This window comes from Anolis sagrei, chromosome 6 (genome assembly GCF_037176765.1).
Source record: "Anolis sagrei isolate rAnoSag1 chromosome 6, rAnoSag1.mat, whole genome shotgun sequence".
NCBI lineage: Eukaryota > Metazoa > Chordata > Lepidosauria > Squamata > Dactyloidae > Anolis > Anolis sagrei.
Window position 1 is genome coordinate 55,100,825 of NC_090026.1, and position 23,235 is coordinate 55,124,059.

The 23,235-nt window shown below is 40.1% G+C and overlaps 1 protein-coding gene across 1 annotated transcript in view; it reads right to left on the reverse strand.

Annotated features, from left to right (window-relative positions):
- Nucleotides 1-1,126: 1,126 nt before the first annotated feature.
- Nucleotides 1,127-23,235, reverse strand: part of CDKL2 (cyclin dependent kinase like 2) — a 38,561-nt gene continuing 16,452 nt past the window's right edge. Inside the window, exons 7-14 of the mRNA XM_060781353.2 lie at nucleotides 22,292-22,431; nucleotides 19,865-19,953; nucleotides 18,242-18,365; nucleotides 14,766-15,049; nucleotides 8,773-8,866; nucleotides 7,489-7,606; nucleotides 5,631-5,737; nucleotides 1,127-1,364 (exon numbers count right to left, since the gene is read on the reverse strand). Of these exons, the coding sequence (XP_060637336.2) occupies nucleotides 1,305-1,364; nucleotides 5,631-5,737; nucleotides 7,489-7,606; nucleotides 8,773-8,866; nucleotides 14,766-15,049; nucleotides 18,242-18,365; nucleotides 19,865-19,953; nucleotides 22,292-22,431 (1,016 nt within the window). The 3' untranslated portion in view covers nucleotides 1,127-1,304. The remainder of the gene's footprint in view (nucleotides 1,365-5,630; nucleotides 5,738-7,488; nucleotides 7,607-8,772; nucleotides 8,867-14,765; nucleotides 15,050-18,241; nucleotides 18,366-19,864; nucleotides 19,954-22,291; nucleotides 22,432-23,235) is intronic.

Below are 23,235 nucleotides of genomic sequence, written 5' to 3' on the forward strand. Positions count from 1 at the left end.
TGGCAAGCATCCTCAGAACCTCTGAGGATGCTTGCCATAGATGCAGGCGAAACGTCAGGAGAAATGCCTCTAGAACATGGCTCTATAGCCCGAAAAAACCCACAAGAACCTAGACATCTATATGCTGGATTTCGTATCACAAAATCACAAGTCGACCACTTCCCAAGCGTCTAGGACTGTGTGATGTATTTATTATTAGAAATAATAATAATAAATACATCACACAGTCCTAGACGCTTGGGAAGTGTTCAACTTGTGATTTTATTTATTATTTATTTATTTATTTATTTATTATTATTATTATTATTATTTCTTCTAAAGGGTAGAGAATGGAAAAGTTGGGTTGTTGTAGGTTTTTCCGGGCTATATGGCCATGTTCTAGAGGCATTTTCTCCTGACGTTTTGCCTGCATCTATGGCAAGCATCCTCAGAGGTAGTGAGGTCTGTTGGAAGTAGGAAAATGGGTTTATATATCTGTGGAATGACCAGGGTGGGACAAAGGACTTGTGAATGTTTCAACTGACCACCTTGATTAGCATTTAATGGCTTAGAAGTGCCTGGGGGGAATCTTTTGTTGGGAGTGATTTGATGTGCCTGATCATTTACCCATTTTCCAGCAGACCTCACTACCTCTGAGGATGCTTCTCATAGATGCAGGTGAAACGTCAGGAGAAAATGCCTCTAGAACATGGCCATATAGCCCGGAAAAACCTACAACAACCCAGTGATTCTGGCCATGAAAGCCTTCGACAATACAATGGAAAAGCTACAACTTCCACGCCCTGGTCATGTTAGCTAGAGAATTCCAGAAGCAGCAATTCTAAAAAGTAACTTTTCCTATCTCTGATGTAAAAAATGAACCAGACTTGTTCAAGTTTTGGGATAATTACATTTTTTACAAGAATGATTAAAACAGTAATCTGTTTTCACAAAAGAGGTTTGGCTAATACTGAAACACTTAAAGTGTTTATCTTTTGCTGTGGGGAATACATTTCACATCTCCTTCGAATGCATTTCCATTTGTCAAAAAACCATGACTTTTCTACACAATTAATTTCAGGTAATAACATAGTACACAACATGCTATAAAATAATTTGTAGTCTTAGCACCTTGGCAACTATGGAATAACTGGAAAACATGTGTTTCTTTTATTGTCTTTACCTTAAACATACCAAAAATACTTCCCGCAACCCAATCTCCAAGTACAACTGAGAAAAGAACAGTGCCTGAACATCCAAAAGGCAACAGGAGTGTAGAAGTGCTGCAGATGTTTGCTGGAGTGAATCTTCAGTTCTATGTATAACTAGTGTTCTACCCTGGGGAACGTGGCTTCTGTAGCCTCTTGCAAGGAGATTCCAGATATCTAAAAATCAAGTACATTTTCAATGAATTTCAAACATATGATGATGTATGCATTCAACTATTCTAGTCGGCAACTACTTCTACCCGAGTTTTATACACAAGAACTAAGAACAATAAAGACTAAACTGTTCTTGGCCCTATTCAGTTGTAGATCAGAGCTTTCCAAACATTTCATGTTGGTGACATACTTTTAGATAGGCATGATTTTGCGATATAGTAACTGTGTTTTACTAGCAAATCAGAAGTTAAATCAACCCCCTCTAACTTTTTAAACAGAGGGCCAGGTCACAGTCCCTCAAACTGTTGGAGGGCCAGATTATAATTTGAAAAAGGCATGAATGAATTCCTATGCACACTGGACATACATTATTTGTAGTGCAAAAACACTTTAAAAGAATGCAACAATTAAAATGAAGAACAATTTAAACAAATATAAACATATTAGTATTTCAATCCCTAATCCATCTAAAACACAGACATGTGCCTTTCACCTTAAGAACAGACAAGCATCCCGAGCTCTGAGGATTACCTGGGAAGAAATCCCACTGCAGCATTGCAGAGCACCCGCGGTCCACTCTGGGCCGTGCTCTGACCTACAAGAAGCACTGCCTGAATATCAAGCAAAAGGTGGGTGCTAGAAACAATATCATACGAAAGCTGACTGGCACAACCTGGGGATCACAACCAGACACAGTGAAGACATCTGCCCTTGCGCTATGCTACTCTGCTGCTGAGTATGCATGTCTAGTGTGGAACACATCTCACCACGCTAAAACAGTGGATGTGGCTCTTAATGAGACATGCCTCATTATCACGGGGTGTCTGCACCCTACACCACTGGAGAAATTACTCTGCTTAGCCGGTATTGCACCACCTGACATCTGCCGGGAAGTAGCAGCCAATAGTGATAGGACCAAGGCAGTGACATCTCCAGCTCATCCCTTGTTTGGGTATCAGCCAGCACGTCAATGACTTAAATCAAGAAATAGTTTTCTAAGATCTACAGAGACACTCGCTGGAACACCTCAGCAAGTGAGAGTCCAAAAGTGGCAGGCTTAAACCCAGAACCTCAACCAATGGCTGATACCAAATGAGAGACTCCCCCCTGGGCATACAGAAGACTGGGCGACTTGGAAGGCACTGAACAGACTGCACTCTGGCACCATGAGATGCAGAGCCAATCTTAAGAAATGGGGCCACAAAGTGGAATCCACGACATGCGAGTGCGGAGAAGAGCAAACCACTGACCACCTGCGGCAATGCAACCTGAGCCCTGCCACATGCACAATGGAGTACCTCCTTGCGGCAACACCAGAGGCACTCCAAGTGGCCAGATACTGGTCAAAGGACATTTAATCAACTACCAAGCTTGCAAGTTTTTTGTTTTGTCTGTCTGTTTGTTTTGTTCTGTTAGAAATGTAATACAATTGTCTGGTTGCCCCTGACACGATAAATAAATACGTATTTCAATGGGAAGTGTGGCCCTGCTGTTGGTTGATGAGATTTGTTTTTGTTATTGTTATTGTGTGCTTTCCAGTTGTTTCAGACTTAGGTTGACCCTGAGCGAGGGCTGGGTATATGACCTTGGAGGGCCATATTCGGCCCTCAAGCCATAGTTTGAGGACCCCTGCCCTATAGGAACAACAGGCATACACAGTACATATACTGTAATAATGAAATGTATAGGGACATGAGAGATCTCATGAAAACATTTTTCCAGGAGCCCAGCTAATATGGAGAATCTCTGTGAATCCTGGAGATTCATTCTTCAGGCTGTCACTCTGGTTTTGGTTTTTTTAAAAAATTGAGGCTGGAAAAGACTACAGAGAGGCTGGGGCTACCAGCAGTCCCTGAGTTACAAACATCTTCCTTACAAATGGCCCATAGTTAAGAACGGGAATGAGACAACAGGAGAGAAATCAACCCCTAGGAAGGAAAATTCACTCCTGAAAAGAGTTCTCATTAGGAAAAGGTGTCTCAGCTGAAACTTTATCACCAATCCTTGTTTCCACAACAAACCAAGTTTTTCAAAATCCAATTATTACAAGGACAGAAATCTTCTGGACAGAACCAGAGACAGCAAAACAAACACCACAGGTTTGTTAACCCTTTCCTATGTTATCTAGGGTTATAGATCAGGGGTCTTCAAACTAAGGCTGGATATGGCCCTCCAAGGTCATTTACCCGGCCCTTGCTCAGGGTCAACCTAAGTCTGAAACGACTTGAAAGTACACAACAACAACAATCCTATCTCATCAGCCAAAAGCAGGCTCACACTTCCCACTGAAATCCTAATAAGTTTATATTTGTTAAAATTGTTCTTCACTTTAATTATTGTATTGTTTTAAAGTGGTTTTTTTTGCACTACAAATAAGATATGTGCAGTGTGCATAGGAATTCATTCATTTTTTTTTTCAAATTATAATCCGGTCCTCCAGCAGTTTGAGGGACTGTGACCTGGCCCTCTTTTTAAAAGGTTTGAGGACCCCTGCTATAGATAGATAGATAGATAAATAAATAGATAGATAGATAGATAGATAGATAGATAGATAGATAGATGGCTTGGTTGATCAAGAAAAAAAATGGTTCTAAACTCGTTTCGTATGTAGGGGCGCTGGAGGTTTGATTTTTAAATTATTTCCAAAATTTTCTTTAAAAAAGATCGAAAATACCAGGAAATACGAATTGTTTTCTTTGTTTCGTTAATGGAAGGTGCCCTTCCCTCCCTCCAGAACCATTAAAATCTCGCAGTTTCCCTTCCTTCCCTTGCGGTGAGCTTCCATGCAGAAGGGAGAGATGGGCATGGCCAAGCACAGCCCTCCTTGGAGGCCTCGCCCCCAGCGACCAAGCACAGCGCTCCTTGGAGATTTTACAACTAACACTTTTAAAATCTCTCACCTTTCTTTCTCTTCCCTGGCAAGCTCTCCATGGGAGAGGTGGGCGTGGCCAAGCACAGCGCTCCTCATAGGTCACTGGGGGCAAGACCTCCAAGGAGGGCTGTACTTGGCCATGCCCACCTCCTTCCTCTTTGCATCGGCGGCTTTGCAAGATGGGCGTGGCTACGCCCAGCTCTTCCACATCGCCACTTGTCTCCAGGGAGGTAGTCACGCCCACCTCACAAAGCCGTCGATGCAAAGAGGAAGGAGGTGGGCATGGGTAAGAACAGCTGTTCCTGAAGGCCACGCCCCCAGCATTTATGATTCACTGGCGGAAGTCATAAGGAAGATGGCGGACGCGGCTTCGATATGGCAAAAACACTTCCAGGTTGCCAAAACGCGTCGATATTGCTTCTAAAGGTAATTATTTAACGAATTAATAACGAGATAAGAAATTAATGAACTGGATCAACCAAGCCTAATAGATAGATAGATATAGATGAGAGTTGGACCTGTACTTGTTCCGACTTACAAATCCAGTTTAAGAACAAACCTACAGACCTATCTTGTTTGTAACTTGTACACACACTTTCCATGTAAGTTTCATCTTCACACAGCTGAATAACCGAAAAGGTGTATTATCTATCTACCCCTTCACTCCATTCACATTATGTTATGAATATCATTTATATCCCCCCTTAGCCATCTTTTTACATCTTAAAACCAAGTAAAATCATTTGCACTTTAAGATTGAGAAGAATTAATATCTCAAGGATTTTACTTATCCTTTTTTGAACTTTTTCCCTCACAAGCATCCCATGTTCCAAGCATAGAACGAGATGTCCTCCTCTGCTTGAACCACGGGCTGATGTTGCTTTCCAGCTTTGTTCTTTGGTAATTAGAATGGTAAATGGTACTCTAAATCTAGATGTATACATACATAATGGTATCTTTGCTACTGTATGTTCCAAACCTGTACTAATGGTTATCAACCAGGAGATTTCATTTTTATGAAAGGTACGTACGTGCTGGGGAAAGTGGAAGGGAAAAGGAAGAGGGGCCGACCAAGGGCAAGATGAATGGATGGCATCCTGACCTTGAAGGAGCTGGGGGTGGTGACGGCTGACAGGGAGCTCTGGCGTGGGCTGGTCCATGAGGTCACGAAGAGTCGGAGGCAACTGAACGAATGAACAACAACAACGTACTCTCTCTTCCAAAGACAAAGTTTGCATTATTTGGAGGAAAGAAACTCGGCAGATTGCAAAGATTTACATTCTACAGCAATGACTAAGTAGCTCACCTTCAAAACCTCAAATCATAAATTTTACAAGATAACATCACTAATGGGTATGTATCGACCACTCCCTCTCCAACCCAAAGCAAATGAATACCTGGTGCAGGGCCAGGCTTGAGTTTTGAAGATCTATTGTGGCAAGAGATGGCATGCGAGATTCCGAAACAACTTTATTTTCTTTCTTCGGAAATCTGGAATTCCGAGCTATATGTGAAGGAAAGACAGCTAGCATACTTTGTTTCAACCCCACATCACTGAACATTTGTTTTTGGTTGCAAAAAATGACTTTCTTTTGGTGACTTCATTCATTCATTCACCATAGAATATAAAAGGCTCTGACACGGCTTGATGGATCTGGACAAAACCTGCTATGCAGATCCTTCATTATCCAAATCAAAATACTGGGGTAGGGGAGGGGGAGAGATCCACTTTAAAAATCCACCCCTTTTGGGGCCAGGGCCCCAATCATGATGGGCAGCAAACATTGCAAGGTAAGAAATGTATGCTGCAAGCCCACTGCTTCACCTAGACGGAGTGAAGGGAGAGTGAGCGCATCATCATCGCAGCCAAGGGAGTGCCCCCATTCCGCCCCCCCCCCCCCCCCCGGTTTGTATGTAGGAGATTGGTTCATCAGGCTGCTATCAATGAGTATTTTTAATACATATCATGCATTTATTTATTTATTTATTTTTGTTTACATTATTTCTATCCCGCCCATTTCAGCCCGAAGGCGACTCAGATCTGCATACCAAGTTTTGTCCATGAGCAATGCTGGGTATATACTTTAGCATTATATAAAATTGCAAACATACATAGATACCCTTTTGATTTGACTTATTCTATTTGCCACTTGTTCTTGCCAGATTTTTAATGAAAAGTGTTCATGTTTGCATGTCTTCATGGACATACTTCCCATTATGTTCCCCCCCTGAAAAGTAAGGGCACAATGGACAATGTTATGGAAAAGGGAAAATCTGGGCTGAAATTACAAATATGGTAGATATGCGGACTGGTTCACTGAATCTGAAGCATGGACTGATAGGAGACCATCAAAACTTGTGTATTTAGGGAGAATCAATGTAAAATGTTTTATAGGTGTTATATCACTCCAGCAACATTGGCTGAAATAGACAAATCACAACAAGGTATTTGCTGGAGGTGCAGGAAACAGACAGGGACCTTCCTCCATATGTGGTGGACCTGTGTGACCATACAGGCATTTTGGGATAAGGTAATTAAGGAGACAAATCAAATGTTACATAACAAGATTTTTAAAAGCCCAGGATTGTGTCTGCTAGGTTTGCATAGAGAAGACAATAATCAAAAGGACCAAGAAATACGGAGGGGTATTTTTTAAATAAGATCTGTTTTGTTGTAGATACTAGTAGTTCGCGCACATACCGCAACGAGCGCGTGCGTCATGTACCGGCATGCCTCGGGAACAACTGTGCTCAGTTTCCGCTCTGTAGCTAACCTGTACGGTTCTGTTCTGTGCTTTAAAAATGTTTAAGACTATCAACTCAATTATCTTTTAACTTAATCAAGTTTGAATGTATGTTAGTTCACTATTATGGGAGTCTTAGGATAGTGATTATTGTCTATTTGTGTATGTTTTTGTTTTTGTTTTAATGTTGATACAGTCAGTGGACTAATCAATAAACTTTTCTTTGCTTGACATTAATATTGAAATATGAAATATATACATAAAGTCTTTACTCTGCTTTGCCAGTTTGTTTGGAACAGTTCTTGCAAAGATAAAATTGGTTTCATCTTTGCCACTGGAACCAAAAGTTCTAAATCTCATTTTTTGGGCTCCAGCCAAATCAGATTTGTAAGAATATTAAGAATTACCTTTTAGAATACAAATGGGTTGTTGTTAGCATTATCACCGCCACCAAACTACTAAAAATATTACTTTGACATTGCTACTTTTAGGACCTATTGCAAGCTCTTACCATCTACACACTTGAGTTCAGGGAGATGGCTGTGGTTCAGCTCTGGCAAACGCACGTTTGTTCTGGGAAACTCCCACCGTTTCTTGTTTGTTTGAAGGACACTGTTTTCATTTGAGATCTGGTACCAAACAATAGTTGATAGAAATGAATCTAGAGTTTCCAACAAAAACCTATGATTTACAGTTAAATATTTTACAGACCGCTTTCTGTAATGTGCAATATTATGCTACAAGAACCAATATTTATTATTATTATTATTATTATTAAACTTTATTTGTACCCCGCTAGCATCTCCCGCAGGACTCGATGCGGCTTACAAAGGCCAAGGCCTCAACACAACAACAGCAAAACAATAACAGTACAATTTAAAGCAAATTAAAACATAAGCAATAAGAAAATAACACAACAATTACGCAATAAAAACCAGGGCCGGGCCAGTGATGGGTACAGGTTCAAAAAGTGCTGGGTGTGGCAGGTGGTATTTTGGATTTCCGGGCAAGTGCAATGTGCAGAGAGTCTTAAACTCTAATAAAGTGCTTCTGGGGCGTGGTGTTGGAGATTATCCTATTCCGGAAAGGCACATCGGAATAGCCAGGTCTTCAGATTCTTCCTGAAGACTGCCAAAGTGGGTGCTAGTCTACTATCTTTGGGGAGGGTGTTCCAGAGTCGGGGGGCAACCACAGAGAAGGCCCTATCCCTCGTCCCCACCAAACGCGCCTGTGACGCAGGTGGGATCGTAAGCAGGGCCTCTCCGGATGAACGAAGGGATCGTGTGGGTTCATACACGGAGATGCGGTCACGCAAGTAGGCAGATCCCAAACCGTTTAGGGCTTTGTAGGTAAGCACCTGCACCTTGAATTGGGATATATTCTGCATCCCATATGAATAGTGAATTGATTGTCCGTGTGTGGCTTTTTGATACAAAACAGAACCATTCACAAACAAAAGGAGATAATAGCAAGTGTAACCAAAGCTCAAAGTGTGAATAAATACCCCAAAAAGCCATTTAAGGGAGGGGAAAAAATGTAATTCCAAACAGCTAAACTTAGGTGCAGAATTCATAGAAGTGAGTGATAATAATAACAACAACAATACTTTATTTGTACCCCACTACAATCTCCCCAAGGGACTCGGGGAGGCCGAGCCCAAACACAACAATACAAGCAATTAAAAACACATAGACAATAAGATAAACAACATTATCAATAAAACAAGACATAAGTGTTAAAGTGTTAAATCTCAGACAATGCTTATTTTCATCAAATAATATCTGAAAGATCTTACCAATGCTGTCAGGTTCATACTATAATGTCCTTGTGGTGATTTTTTGCCTTGCTTTATGAATGGATTGAAATATATTTTGGTCTTCTCATCAGCCCTAGAATGGCACAAAAATCACAAAGATCCTATTGACATTGACATCTTTAAAAGTCAGTTCTGAAGAATTTTATCCTCTATCACAATCAAAAACACAACTGTTGAAGGGTCAGTGTGACAGTATATTACATCATAACTTTACTGAAGTTGATCAGGTCTACATCTGATCCAACAGACAAGTTCGGGCAACTGCCTGAGAGCAGCAAATATACCATTTATGAACTCCATGGAAAAAAATAAAATAAGCAAGCCCAGGCAGGTATGGGATAAATAAGTATAGGATAACTTGGTTTGGAACAGCACAGAGTTTTGTGGAACCTAAAAGTCGAGCACAGGGGTCCTCAAACCTTTTAAAGAGAGGGCCAGGTCACAGTCCCACAAAGTGTTGGAGGGCTGGATTATCATTAAAAAAAAAAAGAATGAATTCCTATGCACACTGCACATATCTTATTTGTAGTGCTAATAACACTTAAAACAATACAATAATTAAAATGAAGAACAATTTTAACAAATATAAATATTTACAAATATAAATGAAATATATAGTATTTCATTGGGAAGTGTGGGCCTGCTTTTGGCTGATGAGATAGGATCGTTGTTGTTGTTGTGTGCCTTCAAGTCATGTCAGACCTAGGTTGACACTGAGCGAGGGCCGGGTAAATGACCTTGGAGGGCTGTATCCGGACCCCGGGCCGTAGTTTGAGGACCCCTGGTCTAGCAGATGACTTGTTACCATAAGCTTTTGTGGACTAAGACCCAGAGCTCTGCTACCACATGGTTACTTAGCACTCAATTTCAAGGGGAAACTACACAGAGTTAGGCCTGCTTGTCTGCAAAGCACCAGAAAATGAAAAAGAATGAGATCCATTTCAATTCCAATTGTTTATAATCCCTGATTTCAAAGCTATTCAGAAAAAAGGCCACGGCAAAGGGCTATCTAGTACAGGATTCTATTTCACACAATGACTAAGCAGAAGCTCACCAGCAATAAATATAAATCAAATAGAGTTGCAAGAAGATAACATGTCAACATGTGTGGGTTGTCATACAAGCAATACCCACTGAAATTCCCTCTTCTACACAACCATTAAAAAAAGAAATTATTTCCCTTATTTCATATGACAACTCTGAAATCCAGAATAGATTTTCCCACAAGATTCAACAAGCTGACAATCATCATTCTTCTTGAATGCTACCATAGGGGTAGAATCATATGGGAGAGAACACCTTCAAACTGCCACCACAAGTATGCCCACATCTTCATGGATGATTTGGAACAACACTTTCTCAGCTGCTGTTCATAAATATATTTTCTCTGAGATGCCGTGGTGACATTTTTATTATCTGTACTCTTGATGCCCTTACAAAGTTCTGCCAAAATTTCCATAACCTTGGGTTGTTGTAGGTTTTTTCAGGCTGTATGGCCATGGTATAGAGGCATTCTCTCCTGATGTTTTGCCTGCATCTATGGCAAGCATCCTCAGAGGTAGTGAGGTCTGTTGGAACTAGGAAAATGGGTTTATATATCTGTGGAATGACAAAGGACTCTTGTCTGCTGGAGCTAGGTGTGAATGTTTCAACTGACCACCTTGATTAGCATATAATGGCCTGACTGTGCCTGGAGCAAACTTTTGTTGAGATTCCGGCCATGAAAGCCTTCGATAATACATTCCATAACCTTCATCACACCACCAATCTGAATGCAGACCAGTCCACAAAACAGCTTCTCCTTCTAGAGTGAAGTGTGCAATTACTATAGTTAAAATGGAAATCTAAAGACTGGTGAACATACTTGCTTGCTTCTTGTTTCCAACCAGAATACGCAAAATCTAGTGTTTAAAGCAAATCCTATAATACAACCACATTTGCTGTATCATAGGGATTTCTCTCTGATGCATCAGTCCCTGACTTGTCAGACCAAGAGTCACAACACAAGGCTTTAAACCAGACATAACTCAGACTATAATACTTAAGCATCAATGGGAGCGGAGGATCAACAAGGCCAGACTGGTGCTCAGGTATAATCTACAATAAGACAAACCAGAGGGAAAAAAATGATCATGTCACATACTGTCCCTGGCTAAAACCACTCAAATGTATCATCAGTATCACCCATCTTGCCTAGACAATGAAACTTCCCTGAGATATGCCTTAGGGTAGTAAGTCTGTACTTGTTTACAGAGAGAAACTCCATTTAAAAAGGTCAACAACAAATCTCACCAAGAAAAACCAGTATAAGAACAAGAGCCTGTGGCAGACCAAAAGTCAACGATGTCCATATGCCCTTCCTGGCAACACCAGCACATACAAAAAATGTCAACAACACCAGGAGTTAATTTAACTGCTTATCATCCAATAAAACTTATGCAATTCCACAGATTATTAACTCTGCATAGGAATTTGTAAACAGTGTGTATTACATTTTATGTACGACAAACAAGCCAATACCTTCCCACACACAAACATAATAGATAAAAATGTAGGACAAGAAATGTTACATCAAAGATGGTGGAAGGAGGGTGGGAATTAGCTGAAACAGTTTGACTCATCATATCAAGAAGTTCAACTCTGCCTCTTGTAGTTTAGAAAGCCATAATGACTTTTACTGGACTACTCTACATCAATAAACTCATCAATGCAAGAACATTTCTATGTATTGTCAAAGGCTTTCATGGCTGGAATCACTGGGTTGCTGTAGGTTTTTTGGGCTGTATGGCAATGTTCTAGAACAGGGGTCCTCAAACTAAGGCCCGAGGGCCAGATATGGCCCTCCCAGGTCATTTACTCAGCCCTTGCTCAGGGTCAACCTAAGTCTGAAATGACTTGAAAGCACACAACAACAACCTTATCTCATCAGCCAAAAGCAGGCCCACAATTCCCATTGTAATACTAATAAGTTTATATTTGTTAAAACTGTTCTTCATTTTAATTATTGTATTGTTTTTAAGTATTAATTATTGTATTGTTTTTTTCGGGCTGTATGGCATGGTATGTTTTGCATTACAAATAAGATATGTTCAGTGTGCATAGGAGTTAATTCGTTTTTTTTTTCCAAATTATAATTTGGCCCTCCAACAGTTTGAGGGCTGTGACCTGGCCCTCTGTTTAAAAAGTTTGAGGACCCCTATTCTAGAACATGGCCATACAGCCCAAAAAATCTACAACAGCCCAAGAATGTTTCTGTTGCCATAACAACTACTAGTTTGTTAACAGTCACTGTAGGGCAATTATTATTGTCTGGACCTGTTGAAATTTGATTTCCTCTGACAACCTCACTGGTTAAAACACCACAGCAACTATAGCACAACCTCCATCCATATCCAAGGACTTGATATCCCTGGTTTCACTCACCCGCACTTCAAAATGCATTCCCTTTGGAAATGCATTCTCTAGGTCCTCCAGTGCAATTCTATGGTATTCCTTCTGGAATGCACTTCAATCCTCACCTAGGTTATCCCACCTGAACTTCCCATTGAGCTGTCTTTGGCTGTCAATAAATCATTCATCGCTCTTGTGGGTGCATCTGTATGGGTGCATCTACACTGTAGAATTAATGCACTTTGATCCTGCTTTAACTGCCATGGCCCAATGTTAAACTATAAATCCTGAGATTTATGGTTTAGGGAAGCTCCATCACTCTTGGGCAGAGAAGGCTAAAGACTTTGTAAAAATATAGGATTTAATATTATCTGCAATTTTAAACAACCACGAGGGCCTTGGAACACATTCCACATGGAAGCAGGGGTCATACTATATGTATAAATACATTATTTAGGGATACTATTCTATCCATAAGATGAAGTGGGTTGCAGCTTGTTTGCTGATATTTAAAATGCCACAGTACTCTTTGCTTTCACATGTTAAAAAACCAAATAGAAAATACGGACAATTTTGAGCAAATGACCCATGTTTATTTATTCAAAGCAAAGTATACCATCAGCAAATTATGGTCACTGATCATTAGCACTAATCCATCAGTTTTAGTATAACCCAGATGGCCCTGGTTCAAATTTCACTTCGTCTGCAAATTTACTAGGAGGCCTAAGGCAAATCCTGCTAATCTTTCAGCCCTCACCTCTCCACTGAAAAGTGGAACTGATAGTATCTGTCAGGAAGATTGAAAAGATTATGGAGATGATGTAGATGAAGGACTGAACACTCCAAACTGCTATATAGAATGCTACCTGTTAAGACTGTCCACATACGTAGCTATAAACTTAGGTTTGCCAGTATCAATAGAGAACAGGAGTTCATCCCTAATGCACTAGGATACTTTTATGCCACTTTGCATTTTAAACATACACTCAAAATATCTTAGAAACCACAAAACTTGATTTTTATTTTTTTTTTTATTTTTTGCTATCAACATTCCCCTTGAACAAAAAGAGGGAGGGATAATAATAATAATAATAATAATAATAATCCTTTATGTGTACCCCACTACCATCTCCCGAAGGACTTGGTGCGGCTTACAAGAGGCTGAGCCCAAGTACAACAATAAAACAACAACAACAACACAATAACTCAAAAAACAAAGCAATAGCAAAGAATAGCAATACATTAAAAACATCCAATGACGCAATTAAAAGAATGGCTGGGCCAAATGTAATAATTAAAATTAAAAATTCTGGGCATGACAAGGTGGAGTGTTTGGAAGGGGATGGGCATGCAGATATCCTAGATCTCTGATAAAGTGTGCTGGGACATAATGCTAGAAGTTTCCTTATTCTGGAAAGGCACACTGAAACAACCACGTTTTCAAGCTCCTCCTAAAGATAGCTAGCGACGGGGCCTGACTGATGTCCTTAGGGAGAGAGTTCCAGAGACGAGGGGCCACCACCGAGAAGGCCCTATCCCTCGTCCCCACCAGTTGAGCTGGCGATGCCGGTGGGATCATCAGCAGGGCCTCTCCAGATGAACGAAGAGATTGTGTGGGTTCGTACACAGAGATGCGGTCACGCAGGTAAGTGGGTCCCAAACCGTTTAGGGCTTTGTAGGTAAGCACCTGCACTTTGAATTGGGACCGGAAAATGAAAGGCAGCCAGTGGAGCTCCTTAAACAGGAGGGTTGACCTCTCTCTGTAAAGAGCACCAGTTAACAACCTGGCTGACGACCGTTGGACCAATTGAAATTTATGGGCCGTTTTTAAGGGCTGCCCCACGTAGAGTGCATTACAGTAGTCCAACCTGGAAGTGACTAAGGTGTGGACCACCCTGGCCAGATCCGCCTTCATGAGGTACGGTCGCAGTTGGCACACAAGTCTTAATTGTGCGAAGGCCCTCCCGGCCACCACCGACGCCTGAGCTTCAAGCAACAGTGATGAGTCCAGGAGGACCCCCAAACTGCGGACCTGTGACTTCAGGGAGAATGTAACCCCATCCAGCGCAGGTTGCCATCCTATACCCCTATCTGGTTTACGATCGACCAGGAGGACCTCTGTCTTGTCAGGATTGATCTTCAAAATCACCTAAAGTTGCTGCAACACTTTTTTTCTTTGTGTATACTAAGATGATCCAATAAAAAATTTCAAATGCAAAAAAAAAAAAAAAATCTTAGAAATGTAATGAGGGAAGTGACCTTTAGTTGGGATTAGAAATATTTTCTGAACAGATTGAACCAGTACTTTCTGAACATGAGGAAGAACTTCCTGACTGTGAGAGCCGTTCAGCAGTGGAACTCTCTGCCCTGGAGAGTGGTGGAGGCTCTTTCTTTGGAAGCTTTTAAACAGAGACTGGATGGCCATCTGTTAGGGGTGCTTTGAATGCAATATTCCTGCTTCTTGGCAGGGGGTTGGACTGGATGGCCCATGAGGTCTCTTCCAACTCTATGATTCTATGATTCTATACTGGGAGGTTCTACAAGGGAGACATAACCTTCCTCACGTTACTTTGATTTTGTACCTGTAGTTATGTGTTCCCAATTTCGTCCCAGTGCCACTGATACTGGATGACATGGTAGAACAGTTCTGTGTAATGGGAGGAATCACCATGCTGGGATTCTTTATATAATCCAGACTGCTGCATGAATCTTTCAGTGTTACAGGAGGAATGGCTTTGACTTGCCCAGCTCCGTTCTCATACAGGAAACTTGTATTTGAAGATCTGCCAGATTTCTCTATATCAGTCTTGGACAATTTCATTCTAAACAGCTTGGAGTCTTTGATCTTGGAATCAACACTCAGGTCCTGTTTCAAAACACAAGCACTATTGTGTGAACCATGAATTGTGTAGGCCAATATTATTTAAAAATCAACATCAGAGAACAGAACCAGGAAAAATACAGAAAGGAAAACAAGGCTTCTTTCCATGTGCTAATTGTACAAGAGGTTGTAAATCCAATTAGAAAACCTATGTAGTTATTCTGCAAAATTGCATGTGGAAAAGTCCAATTGCGCCATCGGCAATATTCTGAAAGTACTACACAAGATTTTAGACAAACAAATTATCATGGATCACATTAGAGGTTCTCTATTATTTTATTTACTATATCTTATTTGTAGTGCAAAGAATACTGCTCTTCTCAGCCATCAGGCGACTCAGGGCGGTTTACAACGGCAACGATTCGATGCCCCAAAACACGCTAAAACAGTGGTTCTCAATCGGTGGGTCCCCAGGTGTTTTGGCCTACAACTCCCAGAAATACCTGCCAGTTTACCAGCTGTTAGGATTTCTGAGAGTTGAAGGCCAAAACATCTGGGGACCCACAGGCTGAGAACCACTGCCCTAAAACATTTAAAAACATTAACACATAATATAAAACCATTGTTAAATTAAGTTAAACATTAGGTGATAAATGTGCATGGATGAGGTCACTCTCAATGCTGAGACACTTGTGGGTTTTGATCTGGACAGCCTATGAATGGAGATTATTTTTTTACATATTTAACATGACAATAATGATGTCAAACCGATTATCATTCTAAGATATTTTTTGCATGTTCTAGAACAGGGGTCCTCAAACTTTTTAAACAGAGGGCCAGGTCACAGTCCCTCAAAGTGTTGGAGGGCCGGATTATAATTTGAAAAAAACATGAATGTATTCCTATGAACACCGCACGTATCTTATTTGTAGTGCAAAAACCACTTACAAACAATACTATAATTAAATGAAGAACAATTTTAACAAATATAAACTTATTAGTGTTTCAATGGGAAGTGTGGGCCTGCTTTTAGCTGATGAGATAGGATTGTTGTTGTTGTTGTTGTTGTGTGTTTTCACGTTGTTTAAGATTTAGGTTGACCCTGAGCAAGGGCCAGGTAAATGACCTTGGAGGGTCGTATCTGGCCCTCGGGCCTTAGTTTGAGGACCCCTATTCTAGAACCTCAACTCCCAGAAGTCCTACCCAGCCTGGTTCAGAGTCTTGTGTATGGAAGTCAATAACTCTGCCCCCCAGAAGTAGAGGTTAGCAAAACATCCTTGCCTCATGCTACACTTGCCGCCACCACATTCCCCTCCCAAAGCTGGAGACTGTTGTGTTCCAGAGATTTTTGGACAAACACAAGTGCAACACAATAGTCCTCTGCATCTTCTCCAAAAAGGCACCTGTGCAAAATGAAAGTCAATAACTCTGCTCCCTGGAAGCGGAGGATTAGAAAGCATTGTCCAAATGTGACACTTCCAGGGAGCAGAGTTATTGACTTCCATGCATAGAAATCCCTTTTGCATAATGTTTCATGAACAATTATTTCAGGGAACTGAGGTGGGCTCTAGGGCCCTTTTGGCAGCCTCAGCTTCTCCCTTTCCTCTCCCCGAAGCTAAGTTTGCCACTTTTCCACTATTCTCACCTCCCTTTGCAAGAAGCACAACTGAGTAATCCAATGTGAGCTTCCCACACACCTCACAGCCACAATTTATTTATTTATTTGCCATATTTATACTCCACCTTTCTCTACTCCAGCAGAGGGACTCAAGGTGGCTTACAATGGCACATACACAGTGCCTCAAAACAACAAATCATCTTAAAATTACAACATATTTTAAATGGGTTGTTGTAGGTTTTTTCGGGCTGTATGGCCATGGTCTAGAGGCATTCTCTCCTGACGTTTTGCCTACATCTACGGCAAGCGTCCTCAGAGGTAGTGAGGTCTGTTGGAACTAGGAAAAAGGGTTTATATATCTGTGGAATGACCAGGGTGAGACAAAGGACTCTTGTCTGCTGGAGCTAGGTGTGAATGTTTCAACTGACCACCAACTGACAACTGAACGGTTAAAATATATTCAAAGTTAAAAGTTCCTTCCTCAACCACCCAGCCTTTGGGTGAATATGAGTCGTTATGGTTGCTGAAATTACTAAGGTTTTTTGGCATCATTTTTTTTTTGTTTCATCCTTTACATCAGGGGTCCTCAATCATTTTAAACAGAGGGCCAGGTCACAGTCCCTCAGACTGTTGGAGGGCCGGGTTATAATTTGAAAAAAAACCATGAATGAATTCCTATGCACACTGCACATATCTTATGTGTAGGGCAAAAAACACTTAAAAACAATACAATAATTAAAATGAAGAACAATTTTAACAAATATAAACTTATTAGTATTTCGGTGGGAAGTGTGGGCCTGCTTTTGGCTGATGAGATAGGATGAGCCGTGAGGAAGTGAGAATGAGGAAGGAGAAACGTCAGGAGAAAATGCCTCTAGAACATGGCCATATAGCCCGAAAAAAACCCATAAGAACCTAGAGATGGGATTGTTGTTGTTGTGTGCTTTCAACCTTAGGTTGACCCTTAGGTTGACCCTCAGACTTAGGTTGACCCTGAGCGAGGGCCAGGTAAATGACCTTGGAGGGTCGTATCTGGTCCCCGGGCCTTAGTTTGAGGACCCCTGCTTTACATCCTTTTCTAAGTTTTATATTTGATTTAATTTCTTGAAGCAAAAGAAAGACAAAATTATTATCCACTTTTGCTTGACATGAAGTTGGACATGAAAGGTCATATCAAAATACAATCTGTTCATCCTCAAGGAGCTGCAGATTTCTAAATAAATTGATATATATATATATACACACACACACACACACACACACACATTTGAAATCCTATCCAAGACCACAATTTTATTTCATGGAAATTTCTTGCTAGTGTCTTCAGTAATAAATTAAAAACAACCATATGAGAAAGATCAATGCACCCAGGTAGAAAAAGAAAACGTCTAACTGAAGGCATCAAATTTAATCAAATGGCAGAAATAGTCATTTTAATGCAAAGATAACTGGCCTCCGTTTAAAAAAAATAATGGGTAGTTTTGCTCTCATTTTGTTTCACTCTGAAATTGCCAATTGCTGATTCTAAATTTTACTTTGGAAAATAATAGAACTAAAGCATAAGGCATCTCTATAGGTTCTTATATAAATTGAATAAATAAATAAACAATGCTACAAACCTGGATTACAAGCATTTTTCTATCTTCACCGGAATCATCTTTATCCTTCCTAATTATTTTTGACTTCTTAGGCAAAGGGTGATCTCTTTCTTTCTGAATCTTGCCTTTAAGTTCTTGAGCAAATCTTTGCCCCCCACATTTTGAAAGAACATATGTACAAAGGAAACTTGCATTAATTCCTCAATAAATCAAAACATGATACAATATGCAGAAAATATCAACTTTTGAATCCCTCCCACCCTGCAAGGACAACATCTATATATATAAAAATGGTCTGTGCATAATGAGTACCTTAAAAACAAAAGAACCAATGAACGAAATCACACCAAATTTGGCAACAAAACGTCTCACAACACAAGGAGTGACCATCACTCAAAAATTATGATTTTGTCATTTGGGAGTTGTAGTTGCTGGGATTTATAATCAAAGAGAATTCTGAACTCCACCAACGATGGAATTGAACCAAACTTGGCATACAGGACTACCCTGACCAACAGAAAACACTAGAAAGGATTGGTGGGCATTGACCTGGAATTTTGGAGTTGTAATTCACCTACATCTAGAGAGCACTGTGGACTCAAACAATGATGGATCTGGACCAAACTTGACACGAATACTCAATATGCCCAAATATATACACAGATGGAGTTTGGGGGAAATAGACCTTGACATTTGGGAGTTGTACTTACTGGGATTTATAGTTCACCCACAATCCAAGAGCATTCTGAACCCCATCAACAACAGGATTGGGGCAAACTTCCCACACATAACCCCCATGACCAACAGAAAATACTTAAGGCCATCCAGTCCAACTCCCTTTGCCAGGACAAGAAAACGTAATCAAAGCCCTCCTGACAAAGAGCCATCCAGTCATAGATATAGGTATAGATATATATATATGATTCACACACAGAGAGATATAGTATCATAGATTTGAAAAGGACCCCTAAAGAAGGACAATTATATGCTGCATGTTCCAGAGTGGGCAAACCAGACAATCTCCACATCAACACTGGCAAAGAAACAGCAAGAAATACTGTTTACCCACAAGCAAAAAGGCATTGCATATATTAGAAACAAACACTTTCTAATTACTTTATTTTCCAGATCACCAGACTGGGGCACAGCAACACGTGGCAGGGGATGGCTAGTGTACTATAAAGGGCTCTTCCAGACTAGCTAAGAGTTCCAAGAGGAATAAGTGATAAAGTGGACAAAATCCCTGAGCCAAGAAAATACCCTAGATGAGATTTTCTACAGATCCCCTACATATCTAGGCTGCTGCTTCTCAACTTGGCCAAATCACCTGAGAACTAAAGTTCATTTCCCAGTTTCTGGTGTCACTCCCCAACAGAAAGCACAACTCAATCTAAAAAGACTCCTCCACAGACTGCAAGTACAGATGCAGGCAAAACCAGGCACCCAGGGTTCAATTCCCCCTTACAATTAGTAGTTCTTGTTTATGTTGAGAAGAATCCCTTAGAAACCTAGAAAATCCCTGTAGGTTGTTTTCTATCTAAGATTGTGGTTCTCAGCCTTTGGACTTTCAGATAAAACAGGAATAAAAAAAATAGAAATACTGTTTTAAAGCATTGCTGAACTGAACAAGGAGAGTCGACCCACCTTTCAGCAAAACCGTCTTTGTTAAACAGATCACACTGCAAGAGTTCAGCACAAGATGGCCTTTTGTCTGGATCGGTCTGCAGACACCGCTGAAATGATATTATAATATTAAATGATATTATCATGATAATTCCTTGGTAAATAAATCAGACAAAGTTCCCAAGAACTGAATCCTTGTTATGACTAAGATTAAAGAAACAGCAGAATTAGCTCTGGAAATTCAAGGAGTGTTGAGACTTGGGTTGTTGTAGGTTTTTTCGGGCTATATGTCCATGGTCTAGAGGCATTTTCTCCTGATGTTTTGCCTGCATCCATGGCAAGCAGGCGAAACGTCAGGAGAAAATGCCTCTAGACCAGGGGTCCTCAAACTAAGGCCCGGGGGCCAGATGCGACCCTCCAAGGTCATTTACCCGGCCCTCGCTCAGGGTCAACCTAAGTCTGAAATGACTTGAAAGCACATAACAACAACAACAATCCTATCTCATCAGCCAAAAGCAGGCCCACATTTCCCATTGAAATACTAATAAGTTTATATTTGTTAACATTGTTTCTCATTTTAATTATTGTATTGTTTTAAGTGTTTTTTACACTACAAATAAGATATGTGCAGCGTGCATAGGAATTTATGTTGGGTTTTTTTCAAATTATAATCCGGCCCTCTAACAGTTTGAGGGACTGTGACCTGGCCCTCTGTTTAAAAAGTTTGTGGACCCCTGCTCTAGACCATGGCCATATAGCCCGAAAAAACTTACAACAACCCAGTAATTCCGGCCATGAAAGCCTTCGACAATACAGTGTTGAGACTCATTTGCAAAGGGTAATTTCCTCTGGATCACACTAAAAAAGATTGTAGCTTACTACAAGATTGTAGCTTACGACATGCTGCTGAGAGTAATGAAGTGAAATTCCACTGGGCATCTCAAGTCTTGGATGTACCTAACGACACAGTCTTGTCCTAGTGCAAGATCTTGTAAGGATTAAAGTTACAACTTGCATCCAGTGTGGCAACCCTAGAATAAGATTGGTTTGTAGAATTGCCAGCAAGAGTTTCTATATGTCACTAAGACTATAATTTGGAAATATAATTTCGTTTTATCTACAACCCCAGGATTCCACAGCCAAACTTTGGCTAAACTATCACTACACATATGGCATAATGTGCAAAGTTTTTACAAAATAAGGGTTTTTTGCGTGCTGTAGTACTTTAATTATTTGCCTTTAAAGCAATGTTTACATGATTTTAATTCCGCTGACAGCATAAAATACTATGTTAAGTCTATCTTTTTTGTAAATTTGGCACCACATGTGTTTTTATTTGTAAACAGCCTTAATCTTCAAAATTTGCTTGAAGTCCCTAACATCCGGACTTATCATCTGTCCTCTACTAGGCAGAGAGCCTTCTCAATTGTGGCCCCTTATTTTATGGAATGCCTTGCCAGTTGAAACTCGAACCATCTGAGAGCTACTTGCTTTTTGGAAAGCCTGTAAAACCTTTCTTTTCCGACAAGCTTTCGATGGGCGAATAACTCGGGACTATGTCTGTTCTCGTTTTTATTGTATTTTAAAGTTGGTTGTATTGTTTTAATCTACTGCTGTAAACCGCTCCGAGCCAAATTGGAAGTGGCGGTATACAAGCCAAATAAATAAATAAATAAATAAATAAAATCTCAGTTTCAAGGGAAAGGTATTTATTGTTTTATCGTATCAAGAGCGAACTAAACAGTTGTATTGTATTTAAAAAAAACCCAAAAAGTTTGCAAACTTGGCATTAATGGGGAAAAGTATGATATAAATAAATGGATGAATGAGTGAATAAGTGTCTAACACTCTAGGAGCCTGGGAATGGAGAGCAGCAACGGAGAAACTATTAGGCAACCAAGGGCAAGCCACGCTGACAGTATTTTTACCAGGCTTGGCTAATTCAAAAGATTCATGCTGCCTGCTAATCTCAGAAGCCACGTCTATTTGCCTTGTTTCCAAAGAGCCCTTAGGTACCCAAATCCATGGCAGTCCCACTCTCAGTTTCCAATTAAAACTTCATATATTCCTAGATATATCCCCAATTTTAATTCCCTCAATGTGTTATCAACAATACCGAGGAGAATAAACAAAGTTTCAAACACAACGAAAATTCTTAACAGCCTCCAGAGACTTTGGGAAATCCCTTTTTGGAGCACCATACTGGTCTCATTGCTTTTTTCTTTTCTTTTTTTCCTCTGATTTTTCCCCCTCTCTTCATCATTTTTCAATGTGTACACCTTTCTTATTTTTCTTTTTTTTTTGTTTCGTAATTTCACTTAAAAATGTAAAATCACAATAAAAATAAATAAATAAATAAACAAACAAACAAACAATTCTTGAGGAGAAAAGACAAAAACTGGCTAACAGGACTGAAGTGGAAAGATGAACTGCTTTGCATGCATTTACCTTAGCAAATTCTATGACTGCAACAGAGAGCTTGGAATACCGTTTTTCAAGAGGTTCAAGATCCTTAACTTCAGGCAATCTCACCCCAGCAAAGAGAGGATTTTTATAGAACAATTCTTGGTGCCTTGGTATTAAGTTACCTGAAATTGATCATTTTTAATATTGTTCAATCTTCAAAACATAAGGAAAAATGCAAAAATATCAATGACATACACACACACATATGCACCCATTCTCTGAAAATCAAGTGGCATAATTCATGGATATTCTCTCTCTTTTTACACAATTCTGGGAAGTGATAAAGAAGTATAGATTGTGTTAGAGCTCCACTCATGGATACAGACATCAGTTTCCCTAGTTTCTGATATTTTGCCAGGTACAAAACCTACTTTATTTTACTTGGGTATTTATATTCTGCTTTTCTATGATAAAACCGAAGATGGTGAATTTTTTTTTCAAAATGTACAAATTGTTCTAGGAATAAAAATCAGTTGGCAGAACATCATCACACATCATTATAAAACATTTATCTGTATGTTTGCATATGTGCACTCAAGTTGCCTATAAATGCCATGAATTTCATAGGATTTTCTAAGTCAAAGAATTCCCAGATTTGCTCTTGCCAGTTCCTTCCTCTGAAATAGTGTATTCATTGGAAGTCATTACCTGGAGAGATCAGGAAAGCCCCTTCACTAGAAACGTTCAAAAAGAACCTTAAAATCTGGCTCTTCCGCTGCGCCTTTGGTGAGTAGGTGCACAACATGACATTACTGCACCCCTCAACTGCAGGAAATATAAAATCCTGATAAGTAACGAGTCAATAAACCCCATGACTTTAAAACCAGCCAGAACAGAAACTTCTTATTTCCATTGGAGTGGATACACTACTACCCCAAAATCCAATAGGGTGTTACTTTCAAATATGACTTACGCCACTGTTCATG